Below are 17,990 nucleotides of genomic sequence, written 5' to 3'. Positions count from 1 at the left end.
TTCTGCACATTAAAAACATCAAGGGTTATGGGGATAGTGCAGGAAAATAGTGTTGAAGTAGAAGATCAGCCATGATCTCATTGAATGGCAGAGAAGGCTCAAAGGGCTGAATGGCCTACTGCTCCTATTTCTTGTGTTCTTATGTGATCTATCTCAGCTACCTCATGCTTCTGTAATAGGCTTTGTTTAAATGCAAGACCCTAGTTTTGTGCTTAACCACATCACACTCAATATGAAATTCTATTACATGATCACTCTTCCTCAGAGCATCCTTTACTACACAAGTACTAGATCTAAAATAGTCTGTTCTCCAGTTGGTTCCTTGACGCATTGTTCTGAAAATTCTTGTCTTGAATGTATTCCATGAACTTGTCCTCCAAGTTACTTTTAGTCTATATGAAGATTAAATTCTGCCATGATAATTGCAACAATTGTTACATGTTCCTGTAATATCCTGATTTAGACCCTCTACAACACTATAATTACAGCAGGGGGCCTTAAACTACTCCCACCACTGTTTTCTGCCGTTGTTATTTCTTAACCCCAACCATACTACATTCTGATTTTCTGGGCGAAGATCCAAAGACTGTCTAAGATATTAGACATCAGGCATGATCTTACTGAATGGTGAAACAGGCCTGAGGGCTATATGGCCGCCTCCTGCTATTTCTTATGTTCTTTGTTCCCATCCACATAAGTAGCCCATAACAAGTACGTGTTGGTTATGGGCAAAGGCTGAGGTTATGCGAGTACTGCATCTGCAGTTCCCTTACCCGTCTGAGTCACAGTCACATCTTCCTGTCCGTGACCACTAACCAAATTTAAACCACTACCTAAGGGGTGTGACTGCCTCCTGGGTCTAAATGTCCAGGTAACTCTCCCTCTGATGCATCACATTGTCTGCACATCTCTCTCCTGCTTAACAACTCGAGCCGAAGTGCCGTGAGTTGCTGACACTTATTGCAGATGTGGTCACCAGGGATCGTGCTGCTTTCCATATCTAACCTAGCTTTTTATATATTTAAAGTTTTATGTAATTAATTGGTTTATGTTTTGTTTCTAAACTAATTTAATGAAGTAAAATTATGAATGTAATGAAGTACTAGTTGTGTAGCTTCTTAGTTTTGGATACCTATGCCTCTGCACCAAATTCCCACAATCACCAAATTCTCAACTTCCCAGTTTTGACAATGCACTCTGTTCACATTGTGATCTATGGTTACATATTATGCCACAGCTCTGTGCCTTCATCTCACCCCTACTACAGAGTATTACACATCATTCAATTCTTTTCCTGCACTTAAACTGTAGCAGATAATGGTGCCACAAATTATTCAGTGAAATGATTCTTTATGAATGAGGCTTGTGACTTATGGGATGGTTTTAATCACTTTTCCTCCCTGTTCACTGGGTTTTAAAGATCCTAGAGATCTAAGAACAGTATTGCCACAGGCTTGTAGAGAGTTTATTTTTTACTGAGCTGCTGTGCATTTTCACTACAGGAGCATGAAAAGCGATGTTGGAGTGTGGATTTTAATCTAATGGATCCCAAACTCCTAGCTTCAGGATCTGATGATGCTAAAGGTAATGTAACATGACCAGTGACTTGAACGGATAGAAACCCTGTACTACAATGTCTCCTGCACCTCGCAGTCCTTCACTTAAAAATACTATTCAAGTTTGCTGTGTCAACTGTAAATCAGAGCTGCGCAGTGCAACAAAGCACCAGCATGGATAAAATGGGAAAGATTCTGTACATACTAAACACCACTCCAGTGGTGGTTATTTAAGCCTTAGGAAAACTTTTGGCCACGTTTCACATGAAAGGCTCTGATTCAATTAGATTAAAAGCCACAGAAATCAAGGTGACTGAATAAGTTAGCATAAAAAATGGAAAACACATGACTTGTAGTAGATATAATGTCCAGCTTGAAGATTGAGGGATGTAAGGCATGTAGTGCATTAGGTTTCTACAATGTGGTGTGTTCTTCTGTTTGTTACTCTAACAGGATATGTTGACAGCTCCCCTAGTGAGATTGAGTTTACAAACCGCACCCAGTGCCTGGTGGATTCACTGATCTCAGTAGAGTAATAACTGTGATCCAATTGGGTTCAGTACCTCGCTGGTCAAAGCTCGGGTCGTGGGGGCAAATTGGCCTGGGTTGCTGCTCCTGATCAACCAGTGTATCCTGCTGGAAAGGATGGTATTTGGCTCTAGTTCACGGTAGCCCAAAGAATATAGCACTCAGCTTCAGGTGGACAGATTTCTGACTTGGCAGATCTCTCCGGACTTCCAGTCAGACAGTTTCCGGTAAGGAAGAGCAGTCTCCAAACGAATGCTTAAAGTTGCCTGGATATCTACTGACCCCCAAACCCAGGCAGGTGGAGGGGAAACCGAATTAAAAAGAAATCTCCAAGCTTGTGCAAGAGGAAAAGTGAATCTATTATTGCTACCTGTCAAATTCAACAGTCAGCAGATGGAGTCAAATTTCTCAAGTGCAGGGCTGGGAAATGACTCCTTTAAAATGGTCCCTGATCCCAGGATTGGGACATATCCCAATTAATGTTCAGTTGACTCTTTTGATGGTTTTATTAACCCTTTTTGTTTAATTTCAGTGAAGCTGTGGTCTACAAACCTGGATAACTCGGTGGCAAGCATTGAAGCAAAGGCCAATGTTTGCTGTGTTAAATTCAGCCCCACCTCCAGGTATCACCTGGCCTTTGGCTGTGCAGGTAACTTGCTCTGATCTCCATTTGAATATGTCTATCACTTGGGCTGTAGTATTCCCTTGTGGGGATTGTGTTTTGGACTTGGAAATTGTTCAGAAAATTGCCATTTGTTTTAACTAGGTTCACAGTCAGGGGTCACAGCAGTTCAGTGTAGGGCTAAAGGCAGAGAACTGGGCCACATTCTGGTTGTCATAACAGTCCCATCTGACTCCCTCCTCATTGTGACTGGTGGACTTCTGTCCAGAGTCTAGATATCAGGTGATTAACCCTGGGGACCCATGTCCTCTGCACATTGCCCTGATCACAACCTCCTCCATCCCTGTCTCGATTGGGGTGGGAGGAGTGTCCACTATGTACTGGGGTCAAGGCAAGTGCGCTGTGACTGGTGCTTCTGACATGACAACTTGGTCAATCTCTCGGCAGGCAACTTATCGAGAAAAGGGGAACAGTGGGAACAGACAAGGCATTGAGCTGTTCGCAGTCCATCTGAGGACCTCTGGTCTTTGTCTTTTCATACTTCAACTGCAGGGAGACAGCTGGGCAGAACAGGTAATACTGTAATAAATGCCTGTTGCCTCTGGCTTTTCAGGGCCTGGCAGTGCCCAGTGACTGATTTCTTCATGTTACTGGGCAATTGTAAACTCACCTGCCCTTACTGTGCAGTTTAATGCTAAACCCTACTAATCTAATGTGCTGGGACTCCTTAACTGTCTTCACAAGTGGTGCTTCTTGAACATGCCAGTGTTGTACTTGGATCTTGCTACTTGTCAGTTGTGAAGCCTGTTCCTGCAGCAGAGTTCTAAGATGGCTATTGAGCAGAGGGGTCACAGAAGTGGAATTGAGACATTAATCAATTGTGATCGTCTACCAGTTGAAAGTATTCATCCAGATTGGTCAGTCCTGGGTAGGGTAACATCAGCCACAACCTGGAATAGTCCAACTGTGCTCTTTTCAAGTGTAGATTTCACCTGGTTTGTGTTTCCGTAACCCAATATCTGACCCACTGTGGCCAATGTTTGTGGTCTGCATTTCCTAAGGGCTCGCTGCTGGTCATGAGCTGGATCTTGGGCAGCTCTTCACAAAAGAAGACAATCTCTGGTCAATCCTGTGACTTCAGCTTCTTATTTCTGGAAATAAGTTGAAGCACAGTGAGGAACGATGGACAAGATGCAGGACGCTGACAATTTCAGCTCTGTATTTTACTGAACCCACTCCCCTTCCAATGTGAAGCAATAAAGGAAGTAAGGAAAAGGACATAAAAACAAGAAATGCTGTAAATACACAGCAGGTCTGGCAACATCTGTGGAGAGAGAAGCAGAGTTAACATTTCAGGTCAGTGACCCTTCATCAGAGGAAAAGGACAAGTGCTCTTAGTCATTTGGGAGGACTTCAGTCGGGTGTCTGTACTAAAAGCGGAGTTCCCCAATGCGGATTTTGTTCTGTATGTAACAACGCAGTGTAGATAAGCAAGGGGGTGAAAGGTTATCGGAGATAGGTGAATATGTGGAGTCATCAGTTCGGCCATGAACTTATTGAATGGCGGAGCAGGCTTGAAGGGCCGAGTGGCCTACTCCTGCTTCATATGTTTGTATGTAGATGGCTCCCTAGGGTCCACGCAGAGTGGGGCAGTTCCCTGGGCTTCTGCAAAGTGCGGGTGGGTGGTGGGGTGTGGTTCCCTGGGGTCCGCAGGGGGCCCAGTTTGCTGGGGTCCCTGCAGGGCGGCGGTTCCCTGGGGTCCACACAGAGCACAAGGTGGGGTGCGGTTCCCTGATGTCCATGTTACTAAACCAGTAATCTAAGTATCCAAATGCCTGAATCCAGAGACATGAATTCAAATGCTGCCAAAGCAGCTTGGGAATTTAAATTAATTCACCTAAATAAAAAGCTAGTACTGCTGGCTACTGAATTATCATAAAAACCCAACTGATTCAATCATGTTCTAGGGAACGAAATCTACTCTCCTTAGCCAGTCTGGCCTTTGTATGGCTTCAGCAACGTGGTTGTCTCTTAATTGGCCTCTGAACTAGCCTAGCAAGCTATTCAGTTGTGGTTAAGAAGACGGCTCATCACCACCTTCAAGGGTAGTTAGCGACCAGCAATAAATGCTAGCTGTATGAATGATGCACATGTCCTTGATTGATTATAGGTGGTTCCCTGTAGTTTACACATTGTGGCTGGTTCCTTGTTTACCAGAACTAGCTGTGCCCTGAGCCAAGCTGTTCTAGTATACCGACAACACTGGCGTTTACCTGACTGTGGAAAATTGCCCAGGTATGTCCTGTCCACAAAAAGCAGGACAAATCTAATCCAGCCAATTACCACTCAATCATCAGCAAAGTGATGGAAGGTGTCGTCAACAGTGCTATCAAGTGGCAATTACTGAGCAATAACCTGCTTACTGATGCTCAGTTTGGATTCCACCAGGACATCTCGACTCTAGACCTCATTATAGCCTCGGTCCAAACATGCACCAAAGAGTTGAATTCCAAACATGAAGTGAGAGTGACTGTCCTTGACATCAAGGCAGCATTTGGCAGTGTGTGGCATCAAGGAGCCCTAGTAAAATTGAAGTCAGTGAGAGTCCGTGGGAAAACACTCCACTGGCTGGAGTCATGCCGCCATGCTTGGTAGGAGCTGTGATGAAATAATGAATTGGAGGAATTATGAAAATAAAAAGTCAACTGTTAAATTGAATCGCAAAAACATGGACACTTGTACCACAGCCAAAATGGAGTAGTGGTCATGTGACCCCTCCTATACTGACGGTACACACCTCTGTCTGAGGAGGAAACTTGTTAACCTCATCTGAAATAGCTCTGGGGAGAACCCATTGAAATTGAAAGGAGCACCCAACTGTACAGAACTTTAGTTAGGCCACACTTAGAATATTGCGTGCAATTCTGGTCGCCACACTACCAGAAGGACGTGGAGGCTTTGGAGAGGGTATAGAAGAGGTTTACCAGGATGTTGCCTGGTCTGGAGGGCATTAGCTATGAGGAGAGGTTGGATAAAGTCGGATTGTTTTCACTGGAACGACGGAGGTGGAGGGGCGACATGATAGAGGTTTATAAAGTTATAAGCGGCATGGACAGAGTGGATAGTCAGAAGCTTTTTCCCAGGGTGGAAGAGTCAGTTACTAGGGGACATAGGTTTAAGGTGCGAGGGGCAAAGTTTAGAGGGGATGTGCGAGGCAAGTTCTTTACACAGAGGGTGGTGAGTGCCTGGAACTTGTTGCCGGGGGAGATGGTGGAAGCAGTTACCATAGAGACATTTAAGAGGCATCTTGACAAATACATGAATCGGATGGGAATAGAAGGATACGGGCCCCGGAAGTGCAGAAGGTTTTCGTTTAGGCAGGCATCAAGATCGGCGCAGGCTTGGAGGGCCGAATGGCCTGTTCCTGTGCTGTACTGTTCTTCTTTGTTTTCTGGCATACTGATGACTCCTATCTACATGAATGAACTAACAAAGGGTCTGGAGACAGACTGACTTAGAGTCCAAATCAAAATATATAGTGTGAAGTAGCACCATTATAACAGAATGGTTTCCATTCAGACATCAATAGATAGCCTTGGTTTCCATTATCCTGGTCTGTTGTCTGGTCACACCAGGGGAGAGGACCATGTGTTACCTAACAAACTCAAATGTTACCTTAAAATTTAACCCTCTGGAGAAAGAGATCAATCAAGCCAAGACCACAGTAAGCCAATTTCCAGCCAGAGGCTGAGAAATTCTGCTAAACTGAAGAACTCCGCTGAACTGGAACTGGAACTGAACAATCACTACAGCAGAGGAATTACAGTGACTGAGACTCTCCATATGAGAAGGTAAACCAAATTTACACTCCCAACTTTGGGCTGAGTTTTAACAACTAGAACTCTACAACACCTCTGCAAGTTCAAGCCTGCAAACATTTCTTCCTGGAAGATTCAGCTGTTTTCTGTAAACCACAAACTCTTACATCATGTTGGACTTTAATTGCAACCAACCCTTTTCTCTCTATCTATTGTGTATGCGAATGCGAGAGTGGGTGAAGGTTGCGACCATTTTGGGAATTGTTTAAAAATAAATAGTTATCTACCTTTTTTAACCATGATAAAACTTGTCATTTGTCTGTTTATTTGAGCCTAAAAAACACTCCGGGACTGACGCATCATTTTTAACAAAATGCGATTGCAGTGAATTGGGAGGTGAAAAGTGGAAGCCACCCATGCCACTTAGCACCTGTCCGTAACAATACTATTACAAAGGAATATGGTTGTGGTTGTTGGAGGCCATTCAGCGAAGCCTCGGCATTGCTGCAGGGTATTATCCTTGCAACCCTTGCCTGTATGCAACATTCAGATTTGGGATGATAAATGGCAAGTGACATTTGCACCATACAAGTGCCAGGCAATAACAATCTTCGAGAGAATCTAATCATCTCCCCTTGATATTCAACGGCATTACTATCACTGAATCCCCCATTATCAACATCCTGGGGCGGGGGGGGGGTGGGGGTTACCATTGGCCAGAAATTTAACTAGACCAGCCATATCAATACTGTGTTTACAAGAGCAGGTCAAAGGCCAGGAATTCTGCAGCGAGTAACTCATCTCCTGATTCCTCAAAGCCTGTCCTCCATCTACAAGGCACAAGTCAGGAGTATGTTGGAATACTCTCCGCTTGCCTGGATGAGCGCAGCTCCAATGTTTGATTGGCATCCCATCCACCACCGTAAACATTCACTCCCTCCACACTGGCACACAGTGGCTGCAGTGTGTACCATCTACAAGCTGCACTGCAACATCTCGCCAAGGCTCCTGCGACAGTGCCGTCCAAACTCTCAACCTCTACTGTTAAATTTAACTTTACATACCAAATGGTTCGCTGTTACTTTAAGCAGTATAGATGGTTCTCTGCAGTTTACTGTAGGCAATTCCTTGTAACTTTGCATGCTGACTGTCGATACTACAGTGCCACTTTTGACTGGACCTTGCAGAATGTATTTTATATTTCAAGCTGAGAAATGTTTGTTCTTTTCACAGATCACTGTGTTCACTACTATGATCTGCGGAACACTAAACAGCCTATCATGGTGTTTAAGGGACATCGTAAGGCAGTGTCCTATGCCAAGTTTGTAAGTGGAGAAGAAATCGTTTCAGCGTGAGTTCCACTTTGCTTTGATACTGATCAACTGTGTCTGATACTTTGTTGTGATGACTATAAAGGATGTGATAACTGGAGACATAGAAAATAATGGTAGGATTGGGCAGAGTCAACATGGATTTATGAAAGGGAAATCATGTTTGACAAACCTGTTAGATTTTTGAGGATCTAGCTCGCAGACTAGAAGGAACCAGTGGATGTGGTGTATTTGGATTTTCAGAAGGCTTTTGATAAGATTCCACACAGGTGTTTAGTAAGCAAAATTCAAGCCATGGGATTGGGGGTAATTTACTGGAATGGATTGAGAATTGGTTAACGGACGGAAAAGACTGGGAATGGGTCGTTTTCAGGCTGGCAGGCTGTGACTAGTGGAGTACTGCGAGGTTCAGTGCTTGGGCTCCAGCTAATCACAATCTGTATATGGATGTGGGGACCAAATGTAATAATTCCAAGTTTGCTGATGACACAAAACTAGGTGGGAATGTGAGTTGTGAGGAAGATGCAAAGAGGACTCAATGGGATTTCGACAGGTGAAGTGAATGGGCAAGAATATGGCAGATGGGATATAATGTGGACAAATGTGAAGTAATCCACTTTGGTAGGAAAAACGGAAATGCAGAGTATTTCTTTAAATGGTGAGGGCTTGGCAAGTGTTGATGTCCAAAGGGATCTGACAGCTAGCATGCAGGTGCGGCAGGCAATTAGGAAGGCAAATGGTATGTTGTCCTTTATTGCTAGAGGTTTTGACTACAGGAGTCTTGCTGCAATTGTATAGAGACTTGTTGAGACTGCACCTGAAGGGTTGTGTACAGTTTTGGTTTCCTTATCCTAAGGAAAGATATACTTGCCATTGCAACAAAGGTTCACCAGACTAATCCCTGGGATGGTGGGATTGTCCTATGAGGAGACATTGAGGAAACTGGCCTGTATTCTCCAGAGTGTAGAAGAATGAGAAGTGATTTTATTGAAGCTTACAAAATTCTTACAGGGCTCAACAGGGTAGATGCAGGAAGGATGTTTCCCTAGGCTTGGCGGTTCTAGAACCAGGGGACACAGTCCCAGAATAAGGGCCAGGCCATTTAAGACTGAGATGAGGAGGAATTTCTTCACTCAGAGGGTGATGAATCTTTGGAATTCTCTACCTCAGAGGGCGGTGGAGGCTCAGTTATTGAGTATGTTTAAGACCGAGATTGACAGGTTTCTAGATATTAAAGATATCAAGGGATCTGGGGATAGTGTGGGAAAATGGTGTTGAGGTAGAAGATCAGCCATGATCTAGTCGAATGGCAGAGAAGGCCTGAGGGGCTGAATGGCCTACTCCTACTCCTGCTCCTAGTTCCGATGTTGTTCCAATGGATTGAAGAATATCTCATTGACCTGGTTGTGATGCACCAGTGGCTCCCATTGCACCTCACTTCTCCAACCATTGAGGGGACATGTTTGGTGTTGGGGGTGTCGGTGGTGGTGTGGTGGTTAATGATTCATGTGGGTCTTAGGTGTTCAGCACATCTCGTCTGCAAAGAGCCAATGTGGGCCTTCACCTTAGCAGGTAGGAAGTGGAATGAGACCAGGATTTGAATTGAGGGCCCTTCTCTAATTGACTGGACAGTATCATGGGCCATCACAAGACTTCCTCATCAGTTGGTGCCAGAATGGTAAACTTCACTATGGATCAAAGATCACAGAAACGTATTCCCTTTGACCATGCTCGATTATTACTCATTATAGGATTCAGCTCAGTGTCACTGGGTTCAAGCAGGCTGATGTACCGACCAGCTCTCACCTCTGCTCCCCACCACAATCTCCTCAACACAGCCCTGCACCACCCCCAGCCACACCCTCAACCCAGCTTGGTCTCACTCCAGCCGCTTCCCCTGTTGCCTCGGGCTCCCGTCACTCCAGTGATCAGGATGGTAACCCCGCCCCCTGTCACTCTCCAATGATCAGGATGGTTATCCCTCCCCCCCTCACTCTCCAATGATCAGGATGGTTACCCCTCCCCTCCTCACTCTCCAATGATCAGGATGGTTACCCCTACCCCCTCACTCTCCAATGATCAGGATGGTTACCCCTCCCCTCCTCACTCTCCAATGATCAGGATGGTTACCCCTCCCCTCCTCACTCTCCAGTGATCAGGATGGTTACCCCTCCCCCCTCACTCTCCAGTGATCAGGATGGTTACCCCTCCCCCCTCACTCTCCAGTGATCAGGATGGTTACCCCTCCCCCCTCACTCTCCAGTGATCAGGATGGTTACCCCTCCCCCCTCACTCTCCAGTGATCAGGATGGTTACCCCTCCCCCCTCACTCTCCAGTGATCACGATGGTTACCCCTCCACGTCACTCTCCAGTGATCAGGATGGTTACCCCTCCCCGTCACTCTCCAGTGATCAGGATGGTTACCCCTCCCCCATCACTCTCCAATGATCAGGATGGTTACCCCTCCCCCATCACTCTCCAATGATCAGGATGGTTACCCCTCTCCGTCACTCTCCAATGATCAGGATGGTTACCCCTCTCCGTCACTCTCCAATGATCAGGATGGTTACCCCTCTCCGTCACTCTCCAATGATCAGGATGGTTACCCCTCTCCGTCACTCTCCAATGATCAGGATGGTTACCCCTCTCCGTCACTCTCCAATGATCAGGATGGTTACCCCTCTCCGTCACTCTCCAATGATCAGGATGGTTACCCCTCCCCCATCACTCTCCAATGATCAGGATGGTTACCCCTCCCCCCCCTCAATCCAATGATCAGGATGGTTACCCCTCCCCCATCACTCTCCAATGATCAGGATGGTTACCCCTCCCCCCCCTCAATCCAATGATCAGGATGGTTACCCCTCCCCCATCACTCTCCAGTGATCAGGATGGTTACCCCTCTCCGTCACTCTCCAATGATCAGGATGGTTACCCCTCTCCGTCACTCTCCAATGATCAGGATGGTTACCCCTCTCCGTCACTCTCCAATGATCAGGATGGTTACCCCTCTCCGTCACTCTCCAATGATCAGGATGGTTACCCCTCCCCCCTCACTCTCCAATGATCAGGATGGTTACCCCTCCCCCATCACTCTCCAATGATCAGGATGGTTACCCCTCCCCCCCCTCAATCCAATGATCAGGATGGTTACCCCTCTCCGTCACTCTCCAATGATCAGGATGGTTACCCCTCTCCGTCACTCTCCAATGATCAGGATGGTTACCCCTCTCCGTCACTCTCCAATGATCAGGATGGTTACCCCTCTCCGTCACTCTCCAATGATCAGGATGGTTACCCCTCCCCCCCCTCAATCCAATGATCAGGATGGTTACCCCTCCCCCCTCACTCTCCAATGATCAGGATGGTTACCCCTCCCCCATCACTCTCCAATGATCAGGATGGTTACCCCTCCCCCCCCTCAATCCAATGATCAGGATGGTTACCCCTCTCCGTCACTCTCCAATGATCAGGATGGTTACCCCTCTCCGTCACTCTCCAATGATCAGGATGGTTACCCCTCTCCGTCACTCTCCAATGATCAGGATGGTTACCCCTCCCCCCCCTCAATCCAATGATCAGGATGGTTACCCCTCCCCCATCACTCTCCAATGATCAGGATGGTTACCCCTCCTCCTCATCCTCCAGTGATCAGGATATTTACGCCCCCCCCCACCCCTCTCACTCTCCAATGATTAGGGTGGTTACCCCTCCTCCTCATCCTCCAGTGATCAGGATATTTACGCCCCCCCCCACCCCTCTCACTCTCCAATGATTAGGGTGGTTACCCCTCCTCCCCCCTCACTCTCCAATGATTAGGGTGGTTACCCCTCCTCCCCCCTCACTCTCCAATGATCAGGATGGTTACCCCTCCTCCCCCCTCACTCTCCAATGATCAGGATGGTTACCCCTCCCCCCTCACTCTCCAGTGATCAGGATGGTTACCCCTCCCCCCTCACTCTCCAGTGATCAGGATGGTTACCCCTCCCCCCTCACTCTCCAGTGATCAGGATGGTTACCCCTCCCCCCTCACTCTCCAGTGATCAGGATGGTTACCCCTCCCCCCTCACTCTCCAGTGATCAGGATGGTTACCCCTCCCCCCTCACTCTCCAGTGATCAGGATGGTTACCCCTCCCCCCTCACTCTCCAGTGATCAGGATGGTTACCCCTCCCCCCTCACTCTCCAGTGATCAGGATGGTTACCCCTCCCCCCTCACTCTCCAGTGATCAGGATGGTTACCCCTCCCCCCTCACTCTCCAGTGATCAGGATGGTTACCCCTCACTCTCCAGTGATCAGGATGGTTACCCCTCACTCTCCAGTGATCAGGATGGTTACCCCTCACTCTCCAGTGATCAGGATGGTTACCCCTCCCCCCTCACTCTCCAGTGATCAGGATGGTTACCCCTCCCCCCTCACTCTCCAGTGATCAGGATGGTTACCCCTCCCCCCTCACTCTCCAGTGATCAGGATGGTTACCCCTCCCCCCTCACTCTCCAGTGATCAGGATGGTTACCCCTCCTCCTCATCCTCCAGTGATTAGGGTGGTTTACACAGAGTAGGAGAGGCAGTTCTTGGCCTTGGAAAATGATGGCTATCCTCTTTACACTGCTTTGATTGACATGGAGTTGTTTGCAGGTCTACAGACAGCCAGTTGAAGCTATGGAGTGTGAACAGGCCACACTGCTTACGGTCGTTTAAGGGTCACATCAATGAAAAGAACTTTGTGGGTTTGGCATCTAACGGGGATTATATCGCCTGTGGTGAGTAGCTGTGATTCTGTTCCTGGTTGCAGAGTGGTGTGATTTACAGATGGTGAGGGGAGTATGTTTTGACTCAGCCAGCCCTCAGCAGCAGTTCAGCAATACTCCCTGACAACCAAGGTCAGTACGAAAGGCTTGCTCAGCTATAAAATTGAAACCCAACCCGACCATATCCAACCCAGGCCCAAGTCTTTTAATTTTTTTCCACACCTGACCTGACCTGACTAATAAAGTTCATGATATCAAACAGGTTATTGTGCATTACCTTGTCCAAATGTTGTGATCCTGTTCAAACGTACCGGCAGCAGGTTATCCCTGTATTTGGAGATGGGAATCTGAGCTTGAACTAGTCACCAAGAACCAATGGCACGCCTTCCCCGCCCCCCAGCTTTCACACACAAGCATCCATAGTGCACTGTAGTGTAGAATCACCACACGAGCGTCCATAGTGCACTGTAGTGTAGAATCACCACACGAGCGTCCATAGTGCACTGTAGTGCAGAATCACCACACGAGCGTCCATAGTGCACTGTAGTGCAGAATCACCACGCGAGCGTCCATAGTGCACTGTAGTGCAGAATCACCACACGAGCGTCCATAGTGCACTGTAGTGGAGAATCACCACACGAGCGTCCATCGTGCACTGTAGTGGAGAATCACCACACGAGCGTCCATAGTGCACTGTAGTGCAGAATCACCACACGAGCGTCCATAGTGCACTGTAGTGCAGAATCACCACACGAGCGTCCATAGTGCACTGTAGTGCAGAATCACCACGCGAGCGTCCATAGTGCACTGTAGTGGAGAATCACCACACGAGCGTCCATAGTGCACTCTAGTGTAGAATCACTTTTGGATGCATGGAAGCGACAGCATGAGCGCGATGATGTCACAGAAACGCTCACTGCAGACTGCACATTTCCTGCCTTGGCTTGAATGTTCAATTAAAGATTACTTCCCGGAGCAAGGCAGCACTGTCTACGTCCAGCCCAACCCGACCAGAGCCCGAGTGCTGGACTCGGAAGAGAGATCCGACCAGACGCATGTCATCTGGTCTAGTCAGGTTCAGGTCAGGTAACCATGCTTAAATCGATACAGCAACACTGTGACAGCAGCCATTTGAAGGGTTGCTTGTTTCAGTGAGACTTGCATTAATATATTCGTAATATATATAATTGTCATAAAATTGTCGTGCTGTGTCGAATGATTTTTTTTTTTAATCCACCGGTTGGAAACCTGAATTAAATTATTTTTTTAAATGAAATAGATAAACGGTCAACTAGCAGCTAAGATGGTCACCCCAATTTGCATCACTATACTCCATATTCCACTGCATTGAGGTGGAGACGAATTGTCTGCCCAGTCCCAGCAAGAACAATCACCTGGGGAATCTGAGTGAATAAAAAAAAAGTTAATTCGTGGGATGTGGGCATCACTGGCCAGGCCAGCATTTATTGCCCATCCCTAATTGCCCTTGAGAAGGTGGTGGTGAGCTGCCTTCTTGAACCGCTGCAGTCCATTTGAGGTAGGTACAGCCACAGTGCTGTTGAAAGGGAGTTCCAGGATTTTCACCCAGCAACAGTGACGAAACGGTGATATAGTCCCAAGTCAGGATGGTGTGTGACTTGGAGGGGAACTTGCTGGTGGTGGTGTTCCCATGTATCTGCTGCCCTTGTCCTTCTCGGTGGCAGAGGTCGTGGATTTGAAAGGTGCTGTCTAAGAGCCTTGGTGACTTGCTGCAGTGCGTCTTGTAGATGGTACACACTGCTGTCACTGTGCGTTGGTGGTGGAGGGAGTGACTGTTTGTGGATGGGGTGCCAATCAAGCGGGCTGCTTTGTCCTGAATGGTGTCGAGCTTCTTGAGTGTTGTTGGAGTTGCACCCATCCAGGCAAGTGGAGAGTATTCCATCACACTCCTGACTTGTGCCTTGTAGATGGTGGACAGGCTTTGGGAAGTCAGGAGGTGAGTTACTCGCCTCAGGATTCCTAGACTCTGACCTGCTCTTGTAGCAACAGTATTTATATGGCTACTCCTGTTCAGTTTCTGGTCAATGGTAACCCCCAGGATGCTGATAGTAATACCATTGAATGTCAAGGAGAAATGGTTAAATTCTCTCTTGTTTGAGATGGTCATTGCCCAGCACGTGAGGCGTGAATGTAACTTGCCACTTATTATCCCAAGCCTGGATATTATCCAGGTCTTGCTGTATTTGGACATGGACTGCTTTAGTATTTGAGGAGTCACGAATGGTGCTGAACATTGTGCAATCATCAGCGAACATCCCCACTTCTGACCTTATGATTGAAGGAAGGTCATTGATGAAGTGACTGAAGATGGTTGGGCTGAGGACACTACCCTGAGGAACTCCTGCAGTGATGTCTTGGAGCTGTGATGATTGACCTCCAACAACTACAACCATCTTCCTTTCCTATCCTGTTCCAATTAGCAAGACATTAAGGCCATCACCTGAACAATAAACTGGTGGTGACAAACCACTCAAACCTGATCACTTGAACATTGGGACCCAGGTTATGAGAAGGTAATTCCTAGACACGGACTGATGAATTTGCAACAGGGCGGCGCAGTGGTTAGCACCGCAGCCTCACAGCTCCAGCGACCCAGGTTCAATTCTGGATACTGCCTGTGTGGAGTTTGCAAGTTCTCCCTGTGTCTGTGTGGGTTTCCTCCGGGTGCTCCGGTTTCCTCCCACAAGCCAAAAGACTTACAGGTTGATAGGTAAATTGGCCATTATAAATTGCACCGAGTATAGGTAGGTGGTAGGGGAATATAGGGACAGGTGGGGATGTGATAGGAATATGGAATTAGTGTAGGATTAGTATGAATGGGTGGTTGATGGTCAGCACAGACTCGGTGGGCCGAAGGGCCTGTTTCAGTGCTGCATCTCTAAAAACCAGAAGAATACCATTATGCATGAATCTTTGGGTGATGGTCATGTGACAGGCCCAAGTGGGGTCCCTCCGCTCTCTGTTTCCCCCCCTCTCTCTCTCCCCCCCTCCCCCTCTCTCTCTCCCCCCTCCCCCTCTCTCTCTCCCCCCTCCCCCTCTCTCTCTCCCCCCTCCCCCTCTCTCTCTCCCCCCTCCCCCTCTCTCTCTCCCCCCTCCCCCTCTCTCTCTCCCCCCTCCCCCTCTCTCTCTCCCCCCTCCCCCTCTCTCTCTCCCCCCTCCCCCTCTCTCTCTCCCCCCTCCCCCTCTCTCTCTCCCCCCTCCCCCTCTCTCTCTCCCCCCTCCCCCTCTCTCTCTCCCCCCTCCCTCTCTCTCTCTCCCCCCTCCCTCTCTCTCCCCCCCCCTCCCGCGCGCGCTCTCCCCCCCCCCCTCCCGCGCGCGCTCTCCCCCCCCCCTCCCGCGCGCGCTCTCCCACCCCCCCTCCCGCGCGCGCTCTCCCACCCCCCCTCCCGCGCGCGCTCTCCCACCCCCCCTCCCGCGCGCGCTCTCCCACCCCCCCTCCCGCGCGCGCTCTCCCACCCCCCCTCCCGCGCGCGCTCTCCCCCCCCCCCCCCCGCGCGCGCTCTCCCCCCCCCCCTCCCGCGCGCGCTCTCCCCCCCCCCCCCCTCCCGCGCGCGCTCTCCCCCCCCCCCTCCCGCGCACGCTCTCCCCCCCCCTCCCGCACGCGTTCTCCCCCCCCCCCCCCCCCTCTTGTCCCCTCAATTATTCACATTATTCATTAGCGACTTGGATGATGGCATAGTAAATCATATATCCAAATTTGCTGATACAAAGTTAGGCAGCATTGTAAACAGTCTAGATGATAGCATAAAATTGCAAAGAGATATTGACAGATTAGGTGAGTGGGCAAAACTGTGTCAGATGGATTTCAATGTGGTAAGTGTGAGGTTATCCATTTTGGACCAAAAAAGGATGGAGCAGGGTACTTTCTAAATGGGAAGAGGTTAAGTACAGTGGATGTCCAAAGTGACTGGGGGGGTTCAGGTGCATAGATTTTCAAAATGCCACGAGTAAGTGCAGAAAATAATCAAAAAGGCTAATGGAATGCTAGCCTTTATATTCCGAGGATTGGAGTATAAAGACACAGAGGTTATGCTGCAGCTGTACAAAACCCTGGTTAGACCCCACTTGGAGTACTGTGAGCAGTTCTGGGCACCGTAGGAAGGATATATTGGCCTTAGAGGGAGTGCAACGTAGGTTTACAAGAATGATACCTGGATTACAGGGGTTAAGTTACGAGGAGAGATTACACAAATTAGGCCTGTTTTCATTAGAATTTAGAAGGTTAAGGGGTGATCTGATCGAATTCTTCAAGATGTTAACAGGAAAAGACAGGCTCGATAAAGATAAACTATTTTCACTGGTTGGAGATTCTCAAACTAGGGGGCATAGTCTAAAAACTAGGACCAGACTGTTCAGGAGAGATGTTAGGAAGCACTTCTGCACGCAAAGGGTGGTAGAGGTTTGGAATTCGCTCCCACAAACAGCAGTTGAAGCTAGAACAGTTAATTTTAAATCTGAGACAGATAGATTTTTGTTAAGCAAAGATATTAAGGGATATGGGCCAAAGGCAGGTATATGGAGTTAGGCCGTGGATCAGCCATGATCTCATTGAATGGCGGGACAGGCTCGAGGGGCTGAATGGCCTACTCCTGTTCCTATCTTCCTGTGTTCCTATGTTCCTATAACCTTCGACACGGAAAAAAACCCAGAAATGTATTTTTTAAAAGTCTCTAATAATACAATAGGCAAATTCAATCGAGTTATGATATGGGATGCACTGCCTAAGAAGGGATTTGGCTAAAAACTTGAAGGGGCCAAGTTTGAAGACTCTTGGGGGAAACAGCAGGGAAGTGGGACTAATTGGAAAGCTCTACCTGCAATGACAGCTCTGACATGATGGGCTTAATGGCCTAATTCTGTTTGGTAAGATTCAATAATTCAATAAACAACTAGCATTTAGTATAGAGAAAGACCCCGAGTCCTGAATTTGTCGTGCTCCCTTTCTGTACTCTGGGACGTCTTTACAATATTGGATATTTCGTTATATAATGTTGAATTGTGCACATGTGGATATTAATGTTAGATGCTTCATTTGTTCTAGGAAGTGAGAACAATTCTCTCTACCTCTACTATAAGGGGCTGTCAAAAACACTGCTCACCTTCAAGTTTGACACAGTTAAAAGTGTTTTGGACAAGGACAAAAAGGAGGATGACACCAATGAATTTGTCAGTGCTGTGTGTTGGAGAGCATTACCAGATGGGGTAAGTGGTGATATGTTCAGTGTGTTAGATGTTTACCAGATGTGGTAAATGGTGATATAGTCAGTGTGTTAGATGTTTACAAGATGGAGGAAGTGGTGATATAGTCAAGTGTGTTAGATGTTTACAAGATGGGGGAAGTGGT

General features: G+C 47.8%; 1 protein-coding gene across 4 annotated transcripts in view; it reads left to right on the top strand.

The window, feature by feature from the left end:
- cop1 (COP1 E3 ubiquitin ligase) overlaps positions 1 to 17,990 on the top strand; it is a 173,041-nt gene that overhangs the window by 137,670 nt on the left and 17,381 nt on the right. For all 4 annotated transcript variants that reach the window (XM_068038008.1, XM_068038007.1, XM_068038006.1 and 1 more), the window contains 5 exons: positions 1,503 to 1,584; positions 2,617 to 2,733; positions 7,758 to 7,875; positions 12,495 to 12,619; positions 17,688 to 17,848. In XM_068038008.1, the coding sequence (XP_067894109.1) occupies positions 1,503 to 1,584; positions 2,617 to 2,733; positions 7,758 to 7,875; positions 12,495 to 12,619; positions 17,688 to 17,848 (603 nt within the window). The remainder of the gene's footprint in view (positions 1 to 1,502; positions 1,585 to 2,616; positions 2,734 to 7,757; positions 7,876 to 12,494; positions 12,620 to 17,687; positions 17,849 to 17,990) is intronic.

The sequence above is a fragment of the Heterodontus francisci genome, chromosome 8, assembly GCF_036365525.1.
Source record: "Heterodontus francisci isolate sHetFra1 chromosome 8, sHetFra1.hap1, whole genome shotgun sequence".
Classification (NCBI taxonomy): domain Eukaryota; kingdom Metazoa; phylum Chordata; class Chondrichthyes; order Heterodontiformes; family Heterodontidae; genus Heterodontus; species Heterodontus francisci.
Note: the sequence above shows the minus strand (reverse complement) of the source record. Positions and strands in the feature narration are given on the sequence as shown.